The sequence below is a fragment of the Anastrepha ludens genome, chromosome 5 (assembly GCF_028408465.1).
Source record: "Anastrepha ludens isolate Willacy chromosome 5, idAnaLude1.1, whole genome shotgun sequence".
Classification (NCBI taxonomy): Eukaryota; Metazoa; Arthropoda; class Insecta; order Diptera; family Tephritidae; genus Anastrepha; species Anastrepha ludens.
Genome location: NC_071501.1, coordinates 51,741,046 through 51,766,528, shown reverse-complemented (window position 1 = coordinate 51,766,528; position 25,483 = coordinate 51,741,046). Strand labels below are relative to the sequence as shown.

Genomic DNA, 25,483 nt, shown 5'->3' with positions numbered 1-25,483 from the left:
AGGCTTCCTCTGCGTTGGAAATAGCAGGTGGAGAAGGACTTGGTGTTTCCAACTGGTGCCGGTTAGCACGAGAAAGAAACGACTGGCGTGCTTTGTTAAAGTCGGCTAAAAGAGAAGAAGGATACGTGGATTTTTTAACCTACTTCATATTAACTGCCAACTTACAGGCAGTACAAGTATATTGCAAGTATTTTGTTTTCAAAGGTAGAACTCAAAGCGCTTATTACAATTATGTTAAAAATAGTTTAAAAAATTGTGGATATCTTATTGCTTTGGACCTAGCGAAGAACTATGTTGACCCTTACATGATATATGAACAAGAGAATCAGTTAAAGTTCTTAGTTTTTCAAATTGCATGTGAAATTTTACAACATCCCTTGATCTATGGTTACACTTAACCTATTTGCGGCAAAAAAAAAAAAAAAAAAACAATAACTCGAATACGAATTAAGGCAATGGCCAAACTGATTTGTTCACATAGGCGAAAGAGTAGGCGCTGCATTCGAAAAAGAAGGCTTTACGCTAAACAGCTGACGTCCGTTTCTTCCCCAATTGTTGCGTCAGTATTTTTAGTGTGGTTTTCCAAATCTTTGTACCAGCCAATCGATAGCAAATGGCGCAAAAAGGTAGTGTTTAGCAGGGGAGGGATCCTAAGGTATTATAAGCAAATTTGATGGTATATTAGAATGCATGTGAATATGCACACATCTATATGTATAAGTATGCGTAGTATACATCTCTGCATATATGCAAATTTATTCATGGCTATGTGCACTCATAACGAGGTGCTGTTGCACTAAAATACTCTTTCCATGCGAATAAACGAGGATGATAACTAATCAGGCGTCGAACAAATAAATAAACACACACATACACGCATGAGGAAAATATTGTGAATTGTAAAGTGTGAGCACCTTCGCTCAGCATAGGATTAGTTTACCATGTGTGCAGTGAGGCGCACGGGATTCTGCTAGCAAAAGCAGTGAGAGTTCATGTTGCTTGTAACTATCGGGTATTGATTTGCATTGCGGCTTGGAGTGAGGCAACAGCAATAGCAGCAGCCAGAGGCTGTTAGTCAGCAAACCGCAAATGCATGTAGCTCAACGAGCCAGAGATCCGATGCCAGCCTGTAAACTCAACTAGCAAATCTACATATTTATGCACCTACATACGTATGTATGTATGTATATTGCATTGAGTCGCCTAGGGGCTTGTCTTTAATGCTTACCAAAACCTCTAACAAACCACCTGTGCCTCAATCAACGTCCAACATGCAAATGTACTCTCATCCATACATAATCACATTCGCATGCGGTTGTGTGGGTGTGTGCCGGTATTAGAAGCACATTTATGTACATGCATGCATATGGGAGACTTTAAAAATTGTTGTTGTTGTTGTTGATATTAATATTACCCATATTCGAGTAATACAATATTATTGCGCCAGTAATGGTATTTTGGTGAGTATTGCCAATGCTTGCCAGCGAGTAGTTCGATGGTTGTTGTGCTGGTTGTTATTGTCGTTTTTGGTTTTGTTGCAGAGCTGTGTTGTTTCTGTTGCTGTATTTAATAGTTGTTGGTTAGTGCGAGATAAATTTTAATGGGTAATCCAAGCAAAAGCAGCCACAAAATACGATTTAATGGCGAAGGACAGTGACACTTGTATTTGTGTATACACTGGACAAAACTATATATCGCTACAAGAGCGGAATGATGGATACATATACAGGGTGACTGGTGGCAAAATTAGGAATTAAAAAGAATGAGTAATGATAAAAGAAGACAAGTGCGGATTTTATTTTTTAAAAGTTATTTCCGCCAAATATTGACCGTTACTTCGGATACACTCTTGGCATCTGGCCTCCGTACTCTGTACCACCCGCTGAAAAAGTGATGTCGAGATGCCCTTAACCTCGCGACAAATATTTTATTGCTGAGATGGTCGCTAGGTTTGTCTCATAAACTTTACTTTTGAGGTACCACCACCGAAAAAAGGGGAAAGGTCTGGCGACTTGGGTGGCCAGGATGTGTCACCGAAACGGCTTATCAGTTTGTTAGGTTAGAATAGTCTTGGTTGATTCTCTAAATCGCACATAGACCAGAATTTGATCTATAGTGATACCAAGTATTAGTCTCAGTTTGTTCGATTATTTTCTTCTTCGGGTATCAGTTCGTTAGGTTATAACAAATTCACTTTTCGTGGTTAGTGGATTTAAAGACAAGAAGTCACCAGACCCAAATCTTCTTGCAAATCCTATCCTAAAGCTAGCTACTAACACGAACCCTGAACGTTTTGTTGGAATATGCGACGCATATTTTAAATATTGTGTTTTTCCATCCATATGGCAAGTCCCACGACTAGTCCTCCTACCTAAGACAGCGAAGCCACACGTCAGTAAATAGATTCACAACAGAAATCGAGGTAGGTGGTAAACTTGCAGAGACACATTTTGGTTTTATGAAGAGGCGGTCTATAGTGGCTGCAGCCATGCTGATGAAGCAGATGGCAAAGGAAGCGATTAGCGGAGTTAGATAATAAGGGGCCACAAAAGAGTACTGCTTGATTGTTACTTCAGGAATGTCCTACTGCATTAATGTCATAAAACTTACTATTCTAAACTATTTTCTGATTTCTGAACATTTGTAGTCTTTATTTCAATTTTTAAACATGTCCCTCTTAAAACACCCTTAATTTTTTAGAGTACCACACGAAGGTAACCAAAATCATAGACTAATATGTAAATGTATATGTATATGTGCATATATAAGTATAGTAAGTGTATAATCATAAGGCCATGCAAGTGTTTTATTAGTATTTCCAATATGGATTTAGAGCAGATATTCGTCTATCAGTTTTGTGACCAACGGGTTCGTTCCTGCTGTGCAGTCGAATTTCATAAGAAATTGCAATAAAAATTTCCGGATATGCATACTTCTGGTATCCCTGCAGTGAAAATCCCAACTACTCTGCAAACATTCTAATTCAAAAACGGGCATTTAAGGAAAGAAGTGATACTAGAGCTAGTGTGACTAGAACTGTACCATCTTGAGTGATGAGGCCCATTTCCACCTCGGTGGCTTCGTCAATAAGCAAAATTGTCGGATCTGGGGCTCAGAAAATCCAAGAGTTATTGTTGAAAAGCCTCTCTATCCTCAAAGTGTGACTGTTTGGTGCGGTTTATGGTCCCCCGGAGTCATTGGACCTTACTTTTTCGAAAATGAAGCTGGAGCAAAAGTTACGGTGAATGGATTGCGCTATCGAGAGATGATTATCGATGGAGTTGCGGATATTTTTCGATTTTTTATGGCCGGAATTGGATGTTATTGATCTGGACAACGTTTATTTTCACCAAGACGACGCTACGCGCCACGCAAGCAACGAAACCATTGATCTTTTACGGGAAAATATTTCCAATAACACCCCTTATTCGAAAAGCTGCTGCTGTAGTAGTCGAATGAGTTGATGCATGACTACCATCCCCAGTAAAGGATGTAAGCGCGGTAGATACCTATGAAATAAGACTTTCAGCTATTAGTCCATAGATGTCGCTAGGAGTATTTTTAAACCTTCCCAAATGTTTTGTTTTTTTCGTCTGTCATCTGTCAACAATAATCATTTCATTGTTTGTTACGTTTCATACAACAATGCATTTTTGTCGCTCTTAAAAATGTCGAATTTCGTGCCTTCAATTGAGGAAAAACGCTTCTCAAGCTCATCAAATGCTTATAGAAGCTTATGGTGGTTTGAAAAATTCCGAAGTGGTGATTTTAGCGTGGAGAACGAGGACCGTGGCCGGCCCCCGAAAAAGTTTGAGGACGCCGAATTGCAAGCATTGTTGGAAGAAGATGATAGTCAAACGCAAGAAATGATGACAGAGCAGTTGGGAGTGACCCAAAAAACTATTCCCAAACGTTTAAAAGACATGGGCATGATTTTAAAGGACGGTAAATGGGTGCCGCATGAACTGACTGAAATTCAGCAAGAGAACCGAAAAACCACTTGTGAAATGCTGCTGTCCCGGTTCAAAAGGAAGTCTTTTTTGCACCGAATCGTTACGGGTGATGAAAAATGGGTGTATTTCTCCAATCCCAAGCCTAAACGATCGTATGGGCCGCCCGGCCACAAGTCAAAACCAACGGGCAAACCAAATCGCTTCGGCCGCAAGGCAATGCTGTGTGTTTTCGGGGATCAGCGTGATATGATTTGGTACGAGCTATTTTAAAACCAGGTGAAACAGTTGACGGTGCACGGTACCAACGACAATTGTCCGATTTGAACAGCGTCACAAAGTAATTTTTCTTGATGACAATACACCGCCACATGCACCGCCACATCAAACAAGAGCGACCCGGGAATTGGTGGAGTCGTACGATTGGGAACCGCTGGTGCATGCGGCTTACTCACCAGACTTGGCGCCTACCGATTATCATTTGTTTGCATCGATGGGCCACGCACTTTCCGAGCAGCGCTTCAATCCTCACGAAGAAGCCAAAAAATGGATCGATGATTGGTTTGCGGCCAAAGACGGCCAATTTCTTTTGGCGCGGCATCCACAAATTGCCTGGGAGATGGGAAAAATGTGTCGCTAGCGATGGCTATTATTTTGGAGATTAAATTTTTTACCATTTCTTGTATATTGGTATATTGGGTCGTTCTGCACTTACAAATATAACTGTCTTTATTTAGTATTGTATCTCAGCATTACTTTCTGGGCGCCAAGTTGATTGCATTTACACCGACTTTTCTAAACCATCGATCAAGTTTTACATACGGTGTTGATCGACAAGCTCGCTTGCCTGGGCTTGCATTCTACATTTCTGTAATGGCTTAAATCCTATTTAAATCGAAGGCGGTGCATTGTCGCACTCTATGATGTTCAATCTGCACCTTTTGTCGCCCCCTCTAGCTTACCACAAGGTAGCATTCTAGGTGTATTGGTGTTTATTCGTTTATAAATCACATTGGAGTTTACTTTTCATTAGCCAACTTTCTATTATACGCCGACGATACGAAGATTTATTCAGTAATTAAGTATACCGCAGACGTGATGAATCTCCAATCTGACCTGGATGAATTATATCCTTGGAGCTTGAGATCACATCTATTTCGCGAAATATTATCAAAAAGGCGTCTATGTTTCTTTTTCAATATCGCGCAATTTCTTAAAAACTCAGAACAGCTCCTCTGGAAGTAACTTCCGACCCCTTCAGGAATTTAAGGCTTTATTTTTTAAATTAAATTTTCATTCATCAGTTATATTAATTTGGTCATCGCATCTAGAGTATGCTGCAAGTTTCACCAGTTACACATTGAAAGGATAGAATGCTTGCAGAATGTGTTTTTTGCTCGTGTTTCTCTCCAACAGACAGCCGTTAAGAGCTGCTGATGCTACAGACAATGTTGATGGGATCTCGGTTGGAGCACTGCCCAAGACTGTCGAAGAAAGGAGCACTTATCTCTGAGACCAATTCAGTTGATACCTTTCTGGCAAGTTCATCAGCAATTTCATTTCTCTCTATATTCCTATGGCCTAAAACCAAGATCAGAGAAATGTTACCTGCACACCCAAGAGATTTCATCTCCTCCTTACTGCAGTTCACCTGTTTGGATCTGAACCATGCCGTCTTCAGAGCCTTGATCACGATTTGACTATCGGAAAATATGTAGGGTAGGGTAGGGTAGTCGAAAAAGTCTTTTCGTATTTTGTCAATAGATGTCGTTGGAGTCATCTATCTCCAGTGCTACCAATCACATTGTGTCATACCATATGGTGTTTGAAAGGTGCATTTTAAGCTTCATTTAACCAAAAAAAAAATTAAATTCAGAGAAGTTGAAAAAAAGTTATAGCTGTTCATAAATGAGTGAAAATAATGAAGAAATTAGCTATATTTTGAAATTTTTGTATAAAAAAGGGAAGAATGCCACGCAAGCCACCAATGAAATTTGTGAAGTTTACGGAGACGATGCTGTATCAGTTCGTGTAGCACAACAATGGTTCGCTCGCTTCCGTTCTGGAAATTTCGATGTGAAAGATGCACCTCGCTCCGGTCGACCTATCGTTGAAAAGGTCGATGAAATTATGGAAAAGATTGACCAGGACCGTCACATAAGCTGCCATGACATCGCCAAGGCACTAAACATTCGTCATCAAACGGTTTTGAACCATTGAAAAAAGGCTGGTTACAAAAAGAAGCTCGATGTGTGGGTACCACATGAATTGTCTATGAAAAATTTAATGGACCGAATTAACATCTGCGATTCTTTGCTGAAACGAAATGAAATCGAACCATTTCTGAAGCGAATGGTAACAGGAGACGAAAAGTGGATCAAATATGACAATAATGTGCGAAAAAGATCATGGCACAAGGGGGTTGAAGTTCAACAAATGGTCGCAAAGCCAGAATTGACGCCTCCAAAGGTTATTCTGTGTGTTTGGTGGGATTGGAAATGAATCATCCACTATGAGCTGTTCCAGCCTGCTCGAACGATTGATTCTACACTTTACTGTCAACAACTGATGAGATTGAAGCAAGCAATCGAAAAAAAAGCGGCCAGAACTGATCAGCAGAAAGGGCGTCGTCTTCCATCAGGACAACGCTAGGCCACACACATCTTTGATGACTCGGCAAAAACTGGGAGAGCTTGGCTGGGAAGTTTTGATGCATCCACCATATAGCCCTGACCTTGCACCATCGGACTACCATTTGTTTCGGTCAATACAGAATTCCCTTAATGGAGTAAAGTTGGCTTAAAGAGAAACCTGTGAAAATTACTTGTCGCGGTTTTTCGCCGAGAAACCACAAAAGTTTTACACTGATGGAATAATGTCTCTAGAAGAAAAATGGCAAAAGGCGGTCGACCAAAATGGTACATATTTGGTTTAATAAAGTTCATTATAAATATAAAAAAAAATGAGTTGAAGTTTGATTAGAAATACGAAAAGACTTTTTCGACTACCCAATATATCCCTCGCTCCCACGTTCCCTAAGCATTTTGCATACCTGCAGAATCGCCAAGACTTTTGCCTGAAAAACACTTGCAGTATTTGGAAGTTTTACGGAAATAGATAAATTGGCTTATTTAGAGAAAACCTTTGCTCTAGAACCATAACAGCGGTTTGTTTGCGAAAAACTAAGGTTGTGTTGATGACGGGCCACTTTCTGTGGGCGAGGCACATGGAAAGGTTGGTCATCTCAGACAGTGTATTCTGCCCAGCTTGTGAAGAGGAGGATGAGACGGCGGGCCACTTCCTGCGTGTCTGCCCCGCCTTCGCTCGAATCAGGTTTGAGGTCTTTGGCACTGATGAGTTAAGAAGCGACCATCTTGGCTCCTTGACACCACAATATCTACTCAAATTTCTTCGGAGATCGGGTAGATTTAAAGAAAATGGAAAGGGAATCCAAGTGTAGTACAATCGACTTAATTAATGTTGAGTGCTGCACTTGCTAGTTGGCCCGACAAAAAAAAAAACAAAAAAAAAAAAGATTGTGTTGGTGATATACGAAAAAACATTATCACAGTTTTCGCTACTGTTGCTTCGTTGACGCCTGAACAACGATTGATTGGGCGCGTGTGTGAATGCATGTGAAGTGATCGTGCAGAATTTGCATGATAAATCACACCCGTGACATAGCAGCTGAAGTTCACCTCACAATTTTGTGTTTCACCATGGTTATTGATCAAACCTACCTAATCTATCATTCTGCTGCCGGATGTCCGGTGACGTGACCGCTGAGAGTTACTAGCTCAATTTCGTTGCTCACATAGCTGAAGGCCAAACCTGGTAGTCTATCATCCTTGACAAATTGGACTAGTGTAGGCTGAACTTTATTAACGAGTTTAACGATGATGCAGAGAGAGAGCCATTGAAACTTCGAAGGACATCATCACGCAAAAAATACCATTTGCTTGCATTGAAAACAGACAGAAGAGGGACTACTTCAGCAGCCAACCGTTAGTAAGGTGGTGAGATAGCGCAAAGCCAGAACGTTTGACTGCATGGATAATACATATACATATATGTACATATATGCGTGTATATGTGCATATATATGTATATGTGTATATGTATGTATATGTATTATATTACGTGTGCAACATGTATAAGACTTGCTTGTGTGTTCTTTGGCGAGTGTTGCACGTATGCAAATTACAATTTTTGGACTGAGAAAATTCCTCAACAATTCAAAAATTTCATTTTGGCTAAGCTATCCACAAATACATATGCATGAAAGTATATGTATATGTACTTACAACGAACCTGTATTATTGTGCAAATTAAGACTCTATACGATTTTCATCTCGCTGGTTTCAAATAACGATAACAAACAAGCAGGTTGTGTTTTCCATTTGCAGATATTTCCTAATTTGCAATTTAATTACCTTTTTTGTATGGCAAGAGCAGAATACAATCGATATGCCATATGTATGCGCATTCCCTAATGTGTGGATGCACGCTACACCTACATAGCTGCGTATTTGGTGTAAATTAATATTCGAATGCATAATTTGCCTGGAAGTATTTGGGCATTCCGATAAGTTGCAATATTTCTGAATATCCTTACAAGATACTGGAATAACTATTTGAACAGCTTAACATGGAGTTATGGAGCACAAATACAATACAATACATACATACATACATACATATGTGGAAATATCTAAACTTGGTGAAAGGAATAGTTTGTTGAAGTAAGGAGTTTCTATTTCAATTATTAATACTGTACCAGACGTAGATGCAGCGGGTTTTGGGTTAAGGAACTCATCAAATTGCCTGGTATTTTAAATCAGATGAAACAATAAAATTGAAATTCAATTCGACTTTAAGGCTTGCACTTAACTTCCACTAAGCACGGATCAAAAACAGTAAAGCTCCTGGCCCAGACTGGGGACTCCGTCGCACTAAAGCACGAGTGGCAATTCGAAGTCATATCGACATTTTTGTAGATCTCTACAATACATGCCTAAAAGAAGGCACATTTCCAACTCAGTGAAAAATACAGAAACTGGTGCTGATTAGAAAAGGGCCTAAGCCTGTGGAAGATCCTACCGCCTCCTTTGCATACTCGACACCGCAGACAAAATTCTAGAACGGTTGATCGGTAATCGCCTTGAGGCTGCTATTGATGACGCAGGTGGTCTATCATTCTCGCAATTCGGATTCCGTAATCCTCGCTCAACCCCAAATGCTGTAGCTGCAGTTAAAACCAATACGCAGAAGGCAATCGAAGGAACTCGGTGGTTATACGTTAGCGACAGTAATGGCAACGCTAAACGTAAAGAATGCCTTCAATACCGCGAACTGGAACCAGATCATGAAGGCGCTTGATTGCTTCCAGGTTCCAACGTATATACGCAGGATTATCGTCAGTTAATTCGCTGACAGAACCCTTTGCTATAATACCGATGCGAGTGTTAGGGAATATAAAATAACTGGCGGAGTTCCACAAGGCTCAGTCCCAGGCCTCTTGCTTTGGAATATTATGTATGACGGAGTCTTACGTCTCAGTTTACCCCCAGAGTCAAAAATTATAGGGTTTGCTGACGATATCGCTGTTATGGTCGTAGCTAAAGTAGTCCACCAAGCTGAAGCAACCTGCAGCAACCAGGCTGTCGGCATGGTAAAAGAATGGCTGCGCAAGAATAGTCTAACTCTTGCGGATCGTAAGACGGAAGCAGTGAAAAATAATATACCATAGGATCGAAGCTGTTCATTAAATACCTGGGCATAATAATCGACTATAGGTTCAATTTCAGAGATCACCTATCATACGCGAGCAGCAAAGCGGCAGAGGCAGTAACAGCACTGACGCGCATAATGATGAACAATAGAGGCTCTTGGCAAAACGGCAACGACTACTTAATACCGTGGTCTCATCGATCTTGCTGTATGCAGCTCCAACATGGGCGGAAGCAACTAATTGCAGCTGACAGAGTGCCCTCAGAGTGTGTTGCGCGTTTCGAACACTATCAGAAGTCGCTTTTATAGTTATTGCAGGACTACTCCCAATAAATTTAATGGCAAAAGAGTACGCTGAAGTTTACAAAAACAAAGCTACTTCAGAACGACAGACAATACGCAAGGAAGCAAGAGAGCGTAGCTTGCGTTCATGGCAGGAAAAATGGAGTTCGTCCCTGAACGGACGCTGGACGTACCATCTGATTCCCTTAATAGCCAAGTGGGTTAACCGTGAACATGGACAGGTAGACTATTATCTCACCCAAATACTGACGGGACATGTTTCAAATCCTATCTATATACAATAGGTTTAAGCACCAAGACGACCCGTACAGTTCTCATTGTGCACCAGCTGTAGCAGACGCAGAACATGTTTTGTTTGTCTGTCCGCGATTTGTGTTCGAAAGGGAGGAATTATGCACTAGGGTGGAGATGCCAATTGCGGCTGATAATCTAGTATGTAATATGGCAAAAAGAGTAATCTCCAAACTGCGTCGCGCTGAAGAACAGCGCAGATCTTCATGAAGAGACAATAAGCCGCTCCCCTTCCCCTCAAGTGATACTTGAACAACACAGCGCAAATTTTCAAGAATAGGCATTAGGCCGCTCCCCTCCCGCGAAGTCATGCCTAACGGTTGTCCCGCGGTGGGAGGGACACGGAGCTGGGGTGGGTTTTTAGTGGGTGAGTCGAAAGGCAAGTCCCACACTTGTCGGCTTTCAATGCTTTGTGACACCTCAACAAAAAAAAAAGCACATGGGAGAGCTCTGACATGCCTGTTGAGAACTTCAGTCCTAGATGATCTTCTACAAGTGTTCTCAAATATGCAAATGCCAAGGAGTTGCAGCCTGCATAATAATTTTGTAAAATTTGAGTGATAATGCGCTGGTTTGAACTCTGTCCATGAAACAACAAATAATAGAAAAATATTTTTCTAGCAGCAGTCGCTCTTTGGCAGGCAATGGCAGCAAAACCTCCGAGTATATTTCGGCCATGAAAAAGCTTCTAAAAAAACCATCTATCGTTCAGAGTCCCATCATTGATTTTAACCAGCATTGATTTTTAAGAAGAAGGAAAAGGAGTGATAAATCTGAACAGCTTTCAGCTCAGCGTGGCTAATAGGGTGGAATACCTGGGACGTCTACTGAAGAAGGAATTCACCGACTCAATCACATTCAAAACTACAAAATCCAAAACATCAAAGTTCATAATTGCGTGTAAAGGTGAGGCGTTATGCAAATCCAATCGTCACAATCGATCTTTTGATCGCCAAGTTCAGTAATCGTGTTAGACGTCTTGGCGATGCGAATTGCCCAACTCAGAGTTGCAATTTGAAGTTGTTAGACTTTTGTTCGTCGCGTGCCGTGAAGGATCAATGTTATGTGAACAATTCATTAACGATTCAGGCCCTTAAGACGCATAACGAGTAACCCACTCTCGAGATAGAGTGGGAAACCGTCTCGGAGGTCTTGGAAAACTAGGTTAACAGGCATGTGGTACTTCAAAACCAAAAATATGAAGACAATGTTTGCTCTTTCGAATAAAACGAAGTGCCTCCTGTCTTCAAACAAACAGTCGGCGCACTCGCGTATCGGCAGCCACGTCACTGTTGACAGTTATAATTTCGAGGCTGTAAGGGACTTCGTTTATTTAGGAACCAGCATTAACATCAATAACACTGTCAGCCTTGAAATCCAACGTAGAATCTCTCTTGCCAACAAGTGCTACTTTGGACGAAGTAGGCAACTGAGCAGTAAAGTCCTCTCTCGACGAACAAAACCAACAATCCACAAGGCTCTCATCATGCCCGTCCTAACGTATGGCGCAGAAGCGTGGACGATGACAACATCCGATGAAGCGACGCTTGGAGTGTTTGAGAGAAAGATTCTGCGTAAGATTTTTGGACCTTTGTACTTTGGCAACGGGGAATATCACAGCCGATGGAACGATGAGCCTTACGACGATATATACATAGCGCAGCGAATAAAGATCCAGCGGCTAGGTTGGCTGGGTCATGTCATCCGAATGGATGCAAACGCTCCGGCTTTGAAAGTATTCGATGCAGTACCAGCTGGTAGTAGCAGAGGAAGAGGAAGGCCTCCTCTGCATTGGAAAGATGAGGTGGAGACGGACTTGGCTTCACTTGGTGTGTCCAACTGGCGCCGGTTAGCACGAGAAATAAACGACTGGCGCGCTTTGTTAAACTCGGCCAAAATCGCGTAAACGGTTATCGCGCCAATTAAGAAGAAATCTCTTCGATTTAGTCTCCTTTTAGGCTTACACACTTCGTCCAACGCTGTTCTAGTTATTTAATCCCTTGTCAAAGCCCGAAAAATAGCTATTCGTTTTTGCAAACACCTCCACATTTGATTGAAATCTTTTTCCCACCAGTAATTTCTGTAAATTGGCTAACAAATAGTAGTTCGAGGGATCGGAGGGTGCCAACTCTGGAAAATAGACAGGAGGTGAAGCGTGTCGGAACCCTATTTTCATTAATTTTGCGACCACAACTGCTGAGATGTAAGCTGGTGGGTGTTGTCGTGATGGAAAAGGAAAATCACTCGACCTCCTCGATTCAAGCGAATGTCAGATGCAAAGAAATAAAACGTTCTGGCTGAAGCTTGGTGCGTATTTTGCCAAGAGATGCTAGTAACAAAACATAACCTCGATATGCACCAGTAGGGCCATCTCTCTGACTTAACACAGACTTTTCAATAGACCCTCTTACTCTCGGAAGTTCGCCATTTTCTGCTGCGAATTCACCCCGCTATTAGAAACAGACTTTTCTATTGTTCTGGTATTTGATGCTCACAGCGGGTTACCCACCGATTCATGCGGCTACGATAGTTAAAACTGCGATTGTTATGATTCAGCCAGATGCGTTTGTCCTGATTCAAAGAGACCTAAAATGTGATAACTGAAATTGGTCGGTAGTTGACAAAAAAAAAAGCATTAATGAAGCAAAATATGTAACATAGGAAGTGGGTCATGCATAAAATTGAAAATATAGAGCAATTCCTTTCTGGTTACGTTATTCAGATTTATAAAAACAAAATATTTTCCCAGAATTTATTGAAATTGTTCTCCATTGGTAGGCAATCATAAATTCCAATTAAATTTATTTACAAAATATTTGTAAAATGTTAATTTTATTTACCAAGCCCGTTTAGAGCCCATATTAAAATAATAAACTTCCATTCAACAATATATCCCCCCTCTCAATAAAGAAAACTTACGCGAGTTACCGCAATGGCACAACAGAGAAATCCGAAATTGCTGAATAATTTAATTTCCTTGTTCAGCGAGAGCAATGCGTGGAGTAAAAATTACTTTCAACACTAAAATTATGCAAATGAATCACCAACAATCATACAAACACACATACAGATACAGAAAAGTAGCTGCATACTTACAGCGCCAATTATGTATGCACACAAGCCGAAGGGATAAAGAAACGTCAGCCTAAATACATACCCCTCTTTGGAAGGAGGAAGAGGAGTAAAGCAAGAGCTGCCGCTAAACTGCATAAGTCTGCCCAAAGGGACGTCCGTAACAATTAAACTCTGCATAACTCATTGCTTGGCGGGAACGTCAATAAAAAAATTACCAACGCTAGTCATGCAAGTGTATGTCCTTACATACATACATATATGTGGATATGTGGGAAACGCGCATGTGTGTATGAACCTGTTTACGTATGCAAAAATTTAAATGGTGGTGACATTATTTTTGAGAGGGCACAACATTCTGGCATACATAGATGTATTTATGTATATGGTTCACTTGACTCTTCCTTTACCCACTCATTCTTATTCCCTATTATTCTTGGTATTTTTATAAATGTTATTGCTTTTGAAGTTTCTACAGCTCGTTGACCTCATAGTCATATTCAGTGCAATTGGCTGTGCCAGCTGTAAAAACATTACAACAACAAACTTACTTACTTTTGTTTACTTAATTTTGTTTTCAGTTTATTTATTTCAATTTTACTGTAATACTTTACTTTAATAAAAAAAAATATATATTTAGTTTAATTTTATTATATCAGGTCAGTCCATAAGTTCGTGCGTTTTTTAAGGTGGTTTTAAAATTAATAAAACAGATGTTTACAGTATTTACTAATCAATAATATATTTTCCTTCATTATTTTCAATGCCTTCCCAACGTTTAGGCACATTTTTAATTCCCTGCTCAAAAAATTGTTTGTCCTTGGAACCAAAAAACACTTCGATATCCCTTTTCATAGCTTCTTTTGAGGAGTAGTTCTTGTTACTCATATGGGATTGAAGTCCACGGAAAAGGTGATAATCACAAGGTGCAATATCCGGAGAGTATGGTGGATGCGGCATTAGCTCCCATCCGAGTTCGTTCAGCTTGCCTAATGTTTGCCTTGCGGTATAAGGTCTTGCGTCGTCGTGGTGAAACAAAACTTTGCGTCTATTCACTAAAGACGGTCGATTTTTGTTAAGTGCCTCAATCAGGTTTGATAGCTGATGGGAATAATAATCAGCAGTTATCGTCTGGTTTGGTTCCAGAAGTTCATAATAAACAATTCCGGCCACATCCCACCAAATAGACAGGAGAATCTTCTTGGGGTGAAGGCCATCTCTAGGGGTCGGTTCTGGTATTTCATCTTTATCTAACCATTGGCATTTGCGAACAGGATTATTTTAAAGGGCCCATTTTTCATCACCAGCAACGATACGGTTCAAAAAACTTTCATTTTCAAGCCATTGCAGCTGTTGAGAACACACATTCACTCTCTGCTGAAGGTTGGCGACGGAAAGTCTGTGTGGAACCCATTTACCCAGCTTTGAAACCTTTCCCAACTGAACCAGGTGCCTGTGATCTGTTCCATGCGATGAATTTAACCTCTGAGCTATCATATCGACTGTCAAATTTGGCTCAGCTTTCTCGGGTTCGAGCAAGGCGTCGGAGTGAAAGACTTCAGGACGACCAGCGCGCGGGGCATCCTCCACGTCGCAGTTACCACTTCGGAATTTTGAAAACCACTTTTGCGCAGTCCTTACACCCACGCTATCCTCTCCGTGAACAGTGTTTATTTCTGCAGCAGTAGTTGTTGCATTTTTACCACTTTTATAAAAAAAATACAAAATATGCCTCTTATACGCGTTCGAAGATTCCATTTTATTTTTTAACAACACGTGCTTCTATCCGCGATTAAAATCTCTTGTTGAGTGCACAATATATCAAAGAAAATATAAATAGTTTCGTTACATTCCGCGAAAATGGACATTGTTGGTGTTTGAGTTTAATATGTCCAATTCTGAGTCTGGCGAACTGGCTTGATAAATATCGAGGTGTATTGCTTGGGTATAGAGATGGTTTGCGCCTGTCGTTGAATTCAGTATATCGATGCCTAAACGTATACCATTCTGTCAGTTTAATCGAGTCAATATGTTTTTTTATATGCCTATGTAAATCAGTCTCTGAATAAACTGAGCTGGCATAAGTCGAGCTGTTTCGTCGGCTCGCTCGTTGTCGCGGATGCCTTTATGGCCTGGTACCCACATAATGTTGATCTTTTTTAAGTTCCGAATACAAAGGTCTCTTATTTTTTCAACCAATTTGCTACTACTATAAATGTTTTGTATGGCTTTAATAGACGGCATGCTACCCATACAAATGAGGAATTTTCCTTTATTACACTGCGCGAAATCCGCTGCTTTGTATATGGCCATTGCTTCCGCTGTGAACACCGAGCAGTGTTCAGGTAACTGGCCTCTAGAAATGAGCAATCCTTGTTGATTAACTACAGCGAACATGGTGTTAGTGCAGGTTTTTGATCCGTCCGTATATAAAAAATTCCAATTGTTGTTCCGGTAGTTTCTTTCCTATTCTGCGAAGAGTTGTTGATAGGTCGAACTACTTCTCGTAGATTTATTAAGTGCGTGAAGAACGGTGTTGAAATTCGATTTATATATAAACCACGATGGTTGGCAGCTTAGTTTAGTGCAGCTCCTAGGTGGCGTCAAATCAATCTCTAAGCCATACGAAATACAGCGGCAAATTGTGCACTTAAGCCTATATCTACGTTTGTGTCGGAACGCCGATATGTAATCCTTGAGCAAAATACCTATGATTAGTAGTAGAAAATAGTTTCGGAATTAGTAGCCATGCCGCTTCGATTACACGTTTCTTTATAGTAGTAGGGAGACCAGTTTCTGCCAAAACGCATTTTATGGGGGATGTTGGGAACGCGTTTATACTAAGACGAATAGCAGTATGATATGGAGCATCAAGTAGCTTAACAATAGTATTGGCGGTCCATTCGTACACAGGTAGACCGTAGTGTATGTTAGAAAGTATCATTGCTCTAGTGATATTAACTAAGATGTTTGTATGGATTATTTAATTTAATTTTATATCACTTTACTTTACGTTAATATATTTTATTTCCTTCAATTGTTTATCTTTATTTTTATTTATTCTATTTTGTGCTAATTTATTTAATTTAATTAATTTTATTTCATTTCATATTATCAAAGACCTTGCGAACACTTGTTAATGCACCTTGGTTTAACACAAACGAAGCCATACACATGGATCTACGTATTCCATTTGTTAAGAGAGAAATCTCAGTATATTCTAAGAGATACATTGAACGATTGTCAAATCATGTAAACACAAATACTATTTACTTGTTAGACACAACCAATGAAATTAGACGATTAAAGCGCAATCATGTCTTAGACTTGCCATTCTTTTAAATTTGACAATTTAATAATAATAATAACAATAATAAAAAAAAAACAAAACAAAAAACAAAAAAAAAAAAAGAGCTTAATATGAAATTGTTTAAATGCTCCAATAAATTTTAAAATTCTAATATAAGTTATACATGAAGTAAGTTATACAATTTTCGAGTAAAAATTAAATCTAATAACATAAAATATGCATAAGAATTGTAAAAAGAAAAAACTCTATAGTTTTCTATGTAGTTTCGCACCAGTGTAAATACTATGCTGTCATTAGGTAATAAGATCTCTTTTGCTGAATATCTGTATTCTAAAATAGATTGCAAATAAAGTATTTCCATAAAAAAAAAAAAAAATATTATTATATTCTTTTTTATTTTCTTTTTTTAATTTTATTTATTTATTTTTTTTTTAATTTTTTTTTTTCATTTTATGTAACATTATTCCATATGATTTAATTTAGTTTCATTTCATTTCTATTATTTTTATTTATTTTATTTCAATTTATTGTATTTTGTTTAATTTTACTTTATTTAAGTTAATTTCACTTTAATTATTTTATTCAATATGACTTATATAAATTATTTTTCCTTTTTAATTTTATTTTAGTTAATTTAATTTATTTTTTATAAATTTTTCAGTAATTTTACTTTATTTCGTTATATTTCATTTTAATTTATTTTGTTTAATTAAATTTTTAATTTTTATTTATTTCCTACATTCGTTTAACATTATTTAATATGATTTTATTTAATTTTTATTATTTCTATTTATTTTGTTTTAATATATTGTATCTTATTTGTCTTTACTTTATTTAATATGAATGATATTAATTATTTTTTTAATACTAATAATTATATTTTACTTACATTTTATTTTATTTCGTTTTATTTAATATTAATTGTTTTTTTATTAAAGTTTTTTCTTTTTATTTATTTTTTTTTTAATTATTTATTTCATTTTTTATTATACTTTATTTACTTTTCATTACTTCTATTTATTTATTTCGATTTATTGTATTTTATTTGATTTAATTTAATTTAATTTTGTTTTATTTTTTTTTTCATATTATTTTACTACTGTTAATTTAATTTAATCTTAATTTATTTTTTATTGATTTTTATTTAATGTAAAATGTGCAACTAATATAAAATATGTAAATAATACAAAAATTTCATTATACTTTATTTTAGTTTTTTTTTTATCAAATGTTTTCTTTCTTTATCTTATTTAATTTCATTTTTTATTATACTTTATTTAATTTTTATTATTTCTATTTATTTTTACTTAATTTAATTTAATTTAACTTTATTTTATTTTATTTTTTTAAGTTTTTTCATATTATTTTACTATTGTTAATTTAATTTAGTTTTTATTTATTTTTTATTGATTTTTATTTAATGTAAAATATGTAACTTATATAAAATATATAAATAATATAGAGATTTCATTATATTTCATTTTAATTTGTTTTCTTTTTAATCAACTTTTTTTTAATTTTTCTATCTCATTTAATTTCATTTTTAATTATAATTCATTTAATTTAGTTTAATCATATCTCTTTTATTTTATTTATTTAACCTTGTTTAATTATATATCTCCATTTTATTTGATTTTCCTTTATACAATATGATATAATATAATTTATTTTGTTTCAATTAATTCATTTATTTGGTTTATTTTCATTTATTTTATTTCAATTGATTTTACTTTATTTTTTATTTATTTTACTTTTCTAGTTATTTATAACTTAGTTTGTTTTATTATAATTTATTTTATTTTATTTACCTTTCTTTCATTTTTGTTTTTTTTACTATAAATAAAATTATAAAAATACAATTCTTATTTCATTTGAACCCTTTCATCCATTGACTTTGCCAACCATCTTAGCTGCTTTGCTCCGCTTTGCTTACGCTTCGCTTCAACTCAATTGAACTCAACTCAAGCGTAAACCGAGGATGTAAGTAATAGCTTTAGCGACAAGTAAAACTTTAAACCTTAAACCCCATTATAAATTGTCGGCATGCAATAAATCGCACAAACAAACGTTTTACGTATACGCCCTGCATGGCGATTGCAAACTGGCAAAGAAAAACTTCAATGAGTGAACACCAAAGTGCATTTAATATGCTGCTATAACCTCTTTTCTCGCCTTCTTCTTCTTCTTGATTATTTGTTTGGGCTCTTACGCATTTTTATTACTCATTCACCCTCTCCTATTTCGTACGGAATTTAGTTGCGGTTAATGTTGGGGTTAAAAGACGCACTATTTGTTATTTACGCTTCGTTTTTTTGTTCATTGGTGTTGTTGCAGTTGTTGTGATTCGTTGTTTGTTGCTGTTATTACAAAGCGCAATAACAATGTAAACAGAGTGTGGCAGCATAAAGAAATTGTTTGTGGCTCATTTTGTGGAAGAAAAAGGGTCGCTCGCTCCTCTCCAGCTAGAACTTCCACGCTGTTGTTGTAGCATTGTCCATATCATGAAATTGCAGCCATTTGTGTATGGATGTATGTGTGTAAACGCGTGCATGAGCTTCGGTCATGCAGGCGACACTTTGATGGCATTTGGCGCGATTTTAATGCTCTTGTCCTTGCTGCTGTATAACGACATTTCCCCCCTTTTCTTTAATGTAGCGCAGCTAAAAGCCTTTTTCTTCTCCGTGTAACCCGCTTAAGCGTTGCGCACTTTAATTTCATTTTGCAACATAGTAATGCATTCACTTAGTGAAAGAAAGTGGAAATTATATTATCGATAGCAAATTAAATGATGCTTTTTACAGGTACGTCAAGTAATTCTAACTATTTAGTGAAAGTGCTTTTGAGCGTAAGCGTGAAGTTGAAGCAAGTTTACATTGCTTTAGATAAAAAGAGGAATAATAATCACTTAAAAAATTAAAATAATAAATCACCAGATAATGGAATGTGGGGTTTTTCAGTTAAAAAAGGCATACTTAGGTATAGAGCATAGTCATTTTTACTTTTTTATCCATTTCGATATCCTATTAATTGCCACTCAATACGAAAATCAGAGATTCAATAAAATCGAAAGGGAGTAAAGGCTGATATAAGCACCGGAAGTACAATAAAATTGGTCCAGCCAGCGAAGGGAATCGAATTAAAAAAATGAGATAAAATAAAATAAAGTAAAATAAAATAAAATTAAATATAATTAAATTAAGTTACCTAAAATAAATCAAATATAAATTAAAACAAATTAAATATAAACAAAATATAATAAAATTAATCAAAACAAAATAAAACGAAATTAAATAAGTGCGCAATCACACTCCTCCATTCTCTTTTATAGTCCCCTTTCAAAGTTTCTCTTCACTTTCGAGCTCTGTGCAGTGTCAAAGCGATCGAAAGCTTGGTGTGAGCGTTTTCTTTTTTTCTTTATTCGTGGCGCCACGCAATCATTGCGTATTCGCAATGCTTCGACGCCAATGCGACTGTAAGTACTCAGGAAATGTCTGCGTTTTAATGTTGTTGTCGTCGTTGGCGTTCTACTCTAACGCCCCTCTATTTTACAACTGATTGTTCAAACAGCGCACTGCATAAGAAGAGGGTGCGAAAAGAGTACTTGGTAGAGAACTTTCAAGGACCAAAATGACTGGCTAGCTGTACACACACACACACACACAGAGGAAAACACGCACATGAAATGGCGATTGGGGTTAAGTAAGTCACATATTAGCATAAAGAAGTATTATATTTGCAAGTCTGTATAGTTCTAAAGTGGAATGTGTTCCCATGATGTACTCGAAGCTATCCCCTCATCGGCACTTTAATGCGTGCACTTTTGGTTTACAGCATTTATGCATAATAATAAACAAGAAATGCAAGTGCAATGCAAGTGCAATGCAATTATGCAAAAAAGTGAAAATCGATGTGAAAAAGGGTAACTATGCAGAAGTGTAACGAGGCGCAGCAAGTACCATTAAATCGCATAAGTGTCAGCTATTAATCTGAGTGGCCTTAATGGTGCGACAAGGGTACATAAGCAGTTCAGAAATAATTTTCCATTAAATTTGGCATTTTTCTACGCTTGTGCTTGAATATATAATATTAAGCGAGCTAAATGCCTAAGAGTGTATGATGAGGTCCCATACGATTTTTCATAAGCAAAGTCTTAAATTTATAAAAATTATAAGCCGAAAGAGGCGGGAGTTTCCTCATATGAAAGGGTCGATATTGACAAGCTTTTCCTTATTATTGAGTACTGATGCAAAATCTTTCAGTGGTCCCAAAAATCATATGATATGAGTCCACTAGACATTTTCCTGTGGGCGTTTCTGAAGTCACAGATCTATGCTAATAAGCTGTAATCGACTGATGCAATCAAAGTCAACATAACCAAGTTGAATGCTGGATCTATACAACAGAGTAGGCTAATAATGCCCTCTACTCATGTTAACGGATGCGTGGGGTAACACGGGGTATATCCCCCTCTCAGATGCATTGTAGTGGACTGGTAGTAGCAATGGCGGCGGCAGTAGCAGCAGCAGCCCTGGCATAGATGGCGGCGAGGAATCGGAGAGTTTGCAGTACATCAAGCAGGCGAACGATGATCTCCCCATTGCGTACAGCGAATGCACGCAGAAGACAGATTTGCTATATTGAGAGTGTGGACATAATGCAGTGTTAACGTATTAGGAAGCGGTTGAGAGCAGCAAAGCAGCCAAAACAGGCGTTTTGAAAGAATAGGATATCTAAATGGAATCCACCGCCAGCTAGGGACGATCTTTAATGATATTTAGTGGCTAGCAGCCTAGTTAGCTAGCAGCCTTGATGGCAGAGCAACGCTTTTCTGGCTGGTTGGCCGTGCTTCGTAGGAGCATTGTGCGGATTTAGAAAATGTTTCATGCTTGAGCAGCCCGCACAGATTGTAAGCTAGTTTTAAGACGTTTTGGGAGTGCATTTCTTTTCTTCAATTACATTTAATTTTTATTTTACTTTATCTTTGTTTTTATTTTCGATACTAATTTACTAATATAAAAAAAAAAAAAAATAATTGGCGCTTACACTTCTGTTAGGTGTTTGGCCGAGCTCCTCCTCCTATTTGTGGTGTGCGTCTTGATGTTATTCCCCAAATGGAGGGACCTACAGTTTCAAGCCGACTCCGAACGGCAATATTTTTATGAGGAGCCTTTTCATGGCAGAAATACACTCGGAGGTTTGCCATTGCCTGCCGAGGGGCGACCGCTATTAGAAAAATGTTTTTATTCATTTTGCTTTCACCGAGATTCGAACCAACGACCTCTCTGTGAATTCCGAATGGTAATCACGCACCAACTTATTCGGCTACGGCGGCCGCCATAATATGCATTTACAAAAAACCCCACAAAAAAGTAGTCTGGTGGAGTTAGATGGCTTGATCAACATGTCAGCGTTACGTGAAATTAATCAACCGGGAAACTTTGAAAGCAATAATGCAATGGGTTCCCATGTTGGGTGACTTGTGGTCCCATGCTGTTGAAAATAGAGATCGCCTATGTCTATTTCTTCAAGTTCAGGCCACAAAGAATTTTCGGTCAGCTAAAGCGATGATGTCCACAGGCAGCAGACCTAGCTTGTGAAACTACTGGGACCAACTCCAAAATCAATATATGTAGATAGTCAAGCAGCCGTTAAAACTGCATCATACGCATATTATACAACGAACTAGGCGAAAACATGATCAGAAAATTCAGGGCAGGATAGGAGATCTTGTCCACTTGCAGGAATACTAAGATCAAATATGAGAATCACAGTCGTACTCGATGTTTACTATCACTAACACTAAGAGATTGTAGAACTATGATAAGCGCGTGTGCTTATAAGATAGAAACCTTGCACAGCGAGGGATGGAGGAAATGTAAACATGAGCAGGGCTCAGGGGCAACTGTGGAACATCTTCTTTACGGACGTCCTGCATTATTCAAAACACGCTTAAAATATCTGGGGCCACCACTGTTTGATAGATTGGAAGATATCTCAGCAATAGGTTGGAAGTATCTCCTTAAATTCGCTATAAAAACAAGCACCATGCGAGTGGACTATTTCAAAAACCAATGAACTCCATCTGGTATCGCTATGGACCGAATTGGGGCTCACAGTCGCAGACAGAGCACGTAAAGCTATGACCGCAATGTACGCGGAAGGCTTATTGGGAAGAAATAGGGATTGGAACCCAGAATGATACATTGACTATACACAGCTAAACACTCTAAATAAGTTGTCAAACACGAATTATGGTCACGGTAAAATCCTGGGTGGTACTTTGGGGCTTCCCGGACTGGTGGACTATGCACTCCCGCCTATACTTGCTATTAGATCGTTTACGACCCTCCTACCCTCAAGAGAAGAGTGGGAACGGGACGATGTGAGACAAGGCGAGTCCATCCATGTATACACAGATGGCTCAAAGCACGAGGGCAGGGTGGGCAGAGGTGTATATTCCGACCATCTGGGAATCTCCTTCAGTTTTCAGGTAGTGCCCTTCAGGCTGAACTGATGGCAATAATAAAGGCCGCGACACTGATACAGTGTGATGCGATATCCGGAAATGATATCTACATTGGCACTGATAGCCAAGCGGCGATAAAATACCTCACAAAACACTCGGCACTCGGCACTAAATTGACTGATGAGTACATAGATAATGACATAGGCATACCCTTACAAAAATGTAAGCTACTCATCTTTGAAGAAATTGTAAAGAAAGCAAACGAAAGATGGCGTAATAAAGCCACCTGCAAAATCGCCCGTCAACTGTGGCCGACTCTAAATGCTAAACGCACAGAATCTCTGCTAAGCCAAAATAAACACAATCTTAACAGATTGATCTCAGTCATAACGGGGCACTGCCTAATAGGTAGACGCGCCGAAAGGATGGGTGTGCAAACACATGACCTCTGTAGAAGTTGTCTAGCTGAGGGCCAGGAAGAGACAATCTCGCACCTACTGTGCCACTGTCCTGCTCTATCCCGACGCAGGTTTATTACTCTGGGTAAACAAGTTTTTAATGAGTTGGAAGATCTCAGTTCTACAGAAATCAGCTTTTTGAAAAGCACACACTGGTTTTAGGAAAGATAGGGACAAGCATCGTAGCATCACAATGGGATATGAGCCTGAGTGTGTCCCACAGGACAACCGCTTCAACCTAACCTAACCTATGACTCCAAGATGTGCTGACTATAAATTTTGTTGAATATATTAGTCAAATACCATAGTTTCTTAATTATGACGGTCACGCTTCTGTTACGCAAACTGCATGTAGGTATAACGGTTTAGTTTAGTTTAGCAAAAGTTTATCAAAATATACTCCTCACTTAAATTCTGTTAATACAACCTTTATAGTCTCTAATGAGCAATTGGGCATCACTCAATACTGCATTAGAAATACTTATCCATTAAATACCAGTCGCGTTATTCTCTCTCTTTTTCTCTTTCATTCTCTCTCTCCCGCTGTCATACACGAGTATGTAAACAAATCAAGTATTTTCTGAATATTGTGTTGACAAAACACTCGATTACATCGAAAAGGTATAAATAAAAATGTATACATATATATTACTTCACATACCTTCACGCATGTCCTTGTAAGCATCATCGACATGTGACTCCTTGTAGATAATGGAATGGAAACCAATATTCCGATTGTCGTCAGTTTGTCCGTTTTCATGATTTCCGGCGGACGTTGGAGATGTTTTCAATGGAGCTGATGTCGTCGTTGTGCTCGCCATTGTTGTTGTTGTTGTTGAGCTCGTCGTCGGCGTTGATGCTGATGCTGATGTGCTGCTTGCCGCAGTTGTTGCTGTATACTGTTCTGCAACCAGTCGCTGCGCCAATGGCATTTCTGTACCATTCGTACTAAGTACTGCTGCTATTGTTGTTGGTGAAAAATAACGCTTGGCATGTTCAACATAATAGGCATCACGTTCGGTTATTATTTTACCCTCGAATACCCCATCCAGTATGGAACCAAATACGTAACTATTACGATCCCCTATCACTTCGCCCTCGTAAATGTGATCGGTGGCCACATCCAAGGGGAGATTGTTGCTATCATAAAACTGCAAATGGGAAGAGAAACAGAGGGAAACATATACATACGAGTACATAAATTTGATAACATAAATTCTGAAATTGTAACTGAAAATTATAGCAACATCTAAACATTTATTATTTACAGTCCCTGGTCAGCGAATTATGACTGATGTTGACAGCTGGAAAAATTTAAATTTGAGTGTAAACCCAAGAAAAACTGAACTGATGCTATTCACTAAGAAAACCAAGGTACCAAACTTTAATCTCGCAAAATTAAACGGCGTTAGTCTCACGCTAACCCAACAGGCAAAATACCTAGGTGTTATCCTAGACCCCAAACTCAGCTGGAAGTCCAACGTAGAGTACAGGGTAAAAAATGTGGTATCCAACCAAAACTATCCAACTGGTCCAATACAGCCATTGTAAGGCCAATACTAACATATGCGGCACTAGTCTGGTGGCCTGCAACAGAAAAGAAATACAACAAAACTAAGCTGAACAAGATACAAAGAATATCGTGTATCTTAACTACAGGAGCCCTTAGCACCAGTCCTACTGAAGCGCTCAATGTACTAACTCATCTGCTACCATTAGATCTACACATTAAAACAATAGCTACTTGCAGCGCGGCGAGACTCAGAGACATGGGCAGCTGGACAACAAGGCCGTACGGCCACAGTAAGATCCTCCTACAGGGACCCTCGCTGCTCAAAAACGGATCAGACTACACAGTCCCCGACCTTAACTTTAAGAAAGACTTTACTGTGCGTTTTCCACC

The 25,483-nt window shown here is 38.3% G+C and overlaps 1 protein-coding gene across 1 annotated transcript in view; it reads right to left on the bottom strand.

Moving 5' to 3' along the window:
• The window catches only part of LOC128864712 (uncharacterized), a 130,863-nt gene that overhangs the window by 85,432 nt on the left and 19,948 nt on the right, over positions 1 to 25,483 (bottom strand). The window contains exon 3 of the mRNA XM_054104463.1: positions 24,242 to 24,731. Coding sequence (XP_053960438.1) covers positions 24,242 to 24,731 — 490 coding nt within the window. The remainder of the gene's footprint in view (positions 1 to 24,241; positions 24,732 to 25,483) is intronic.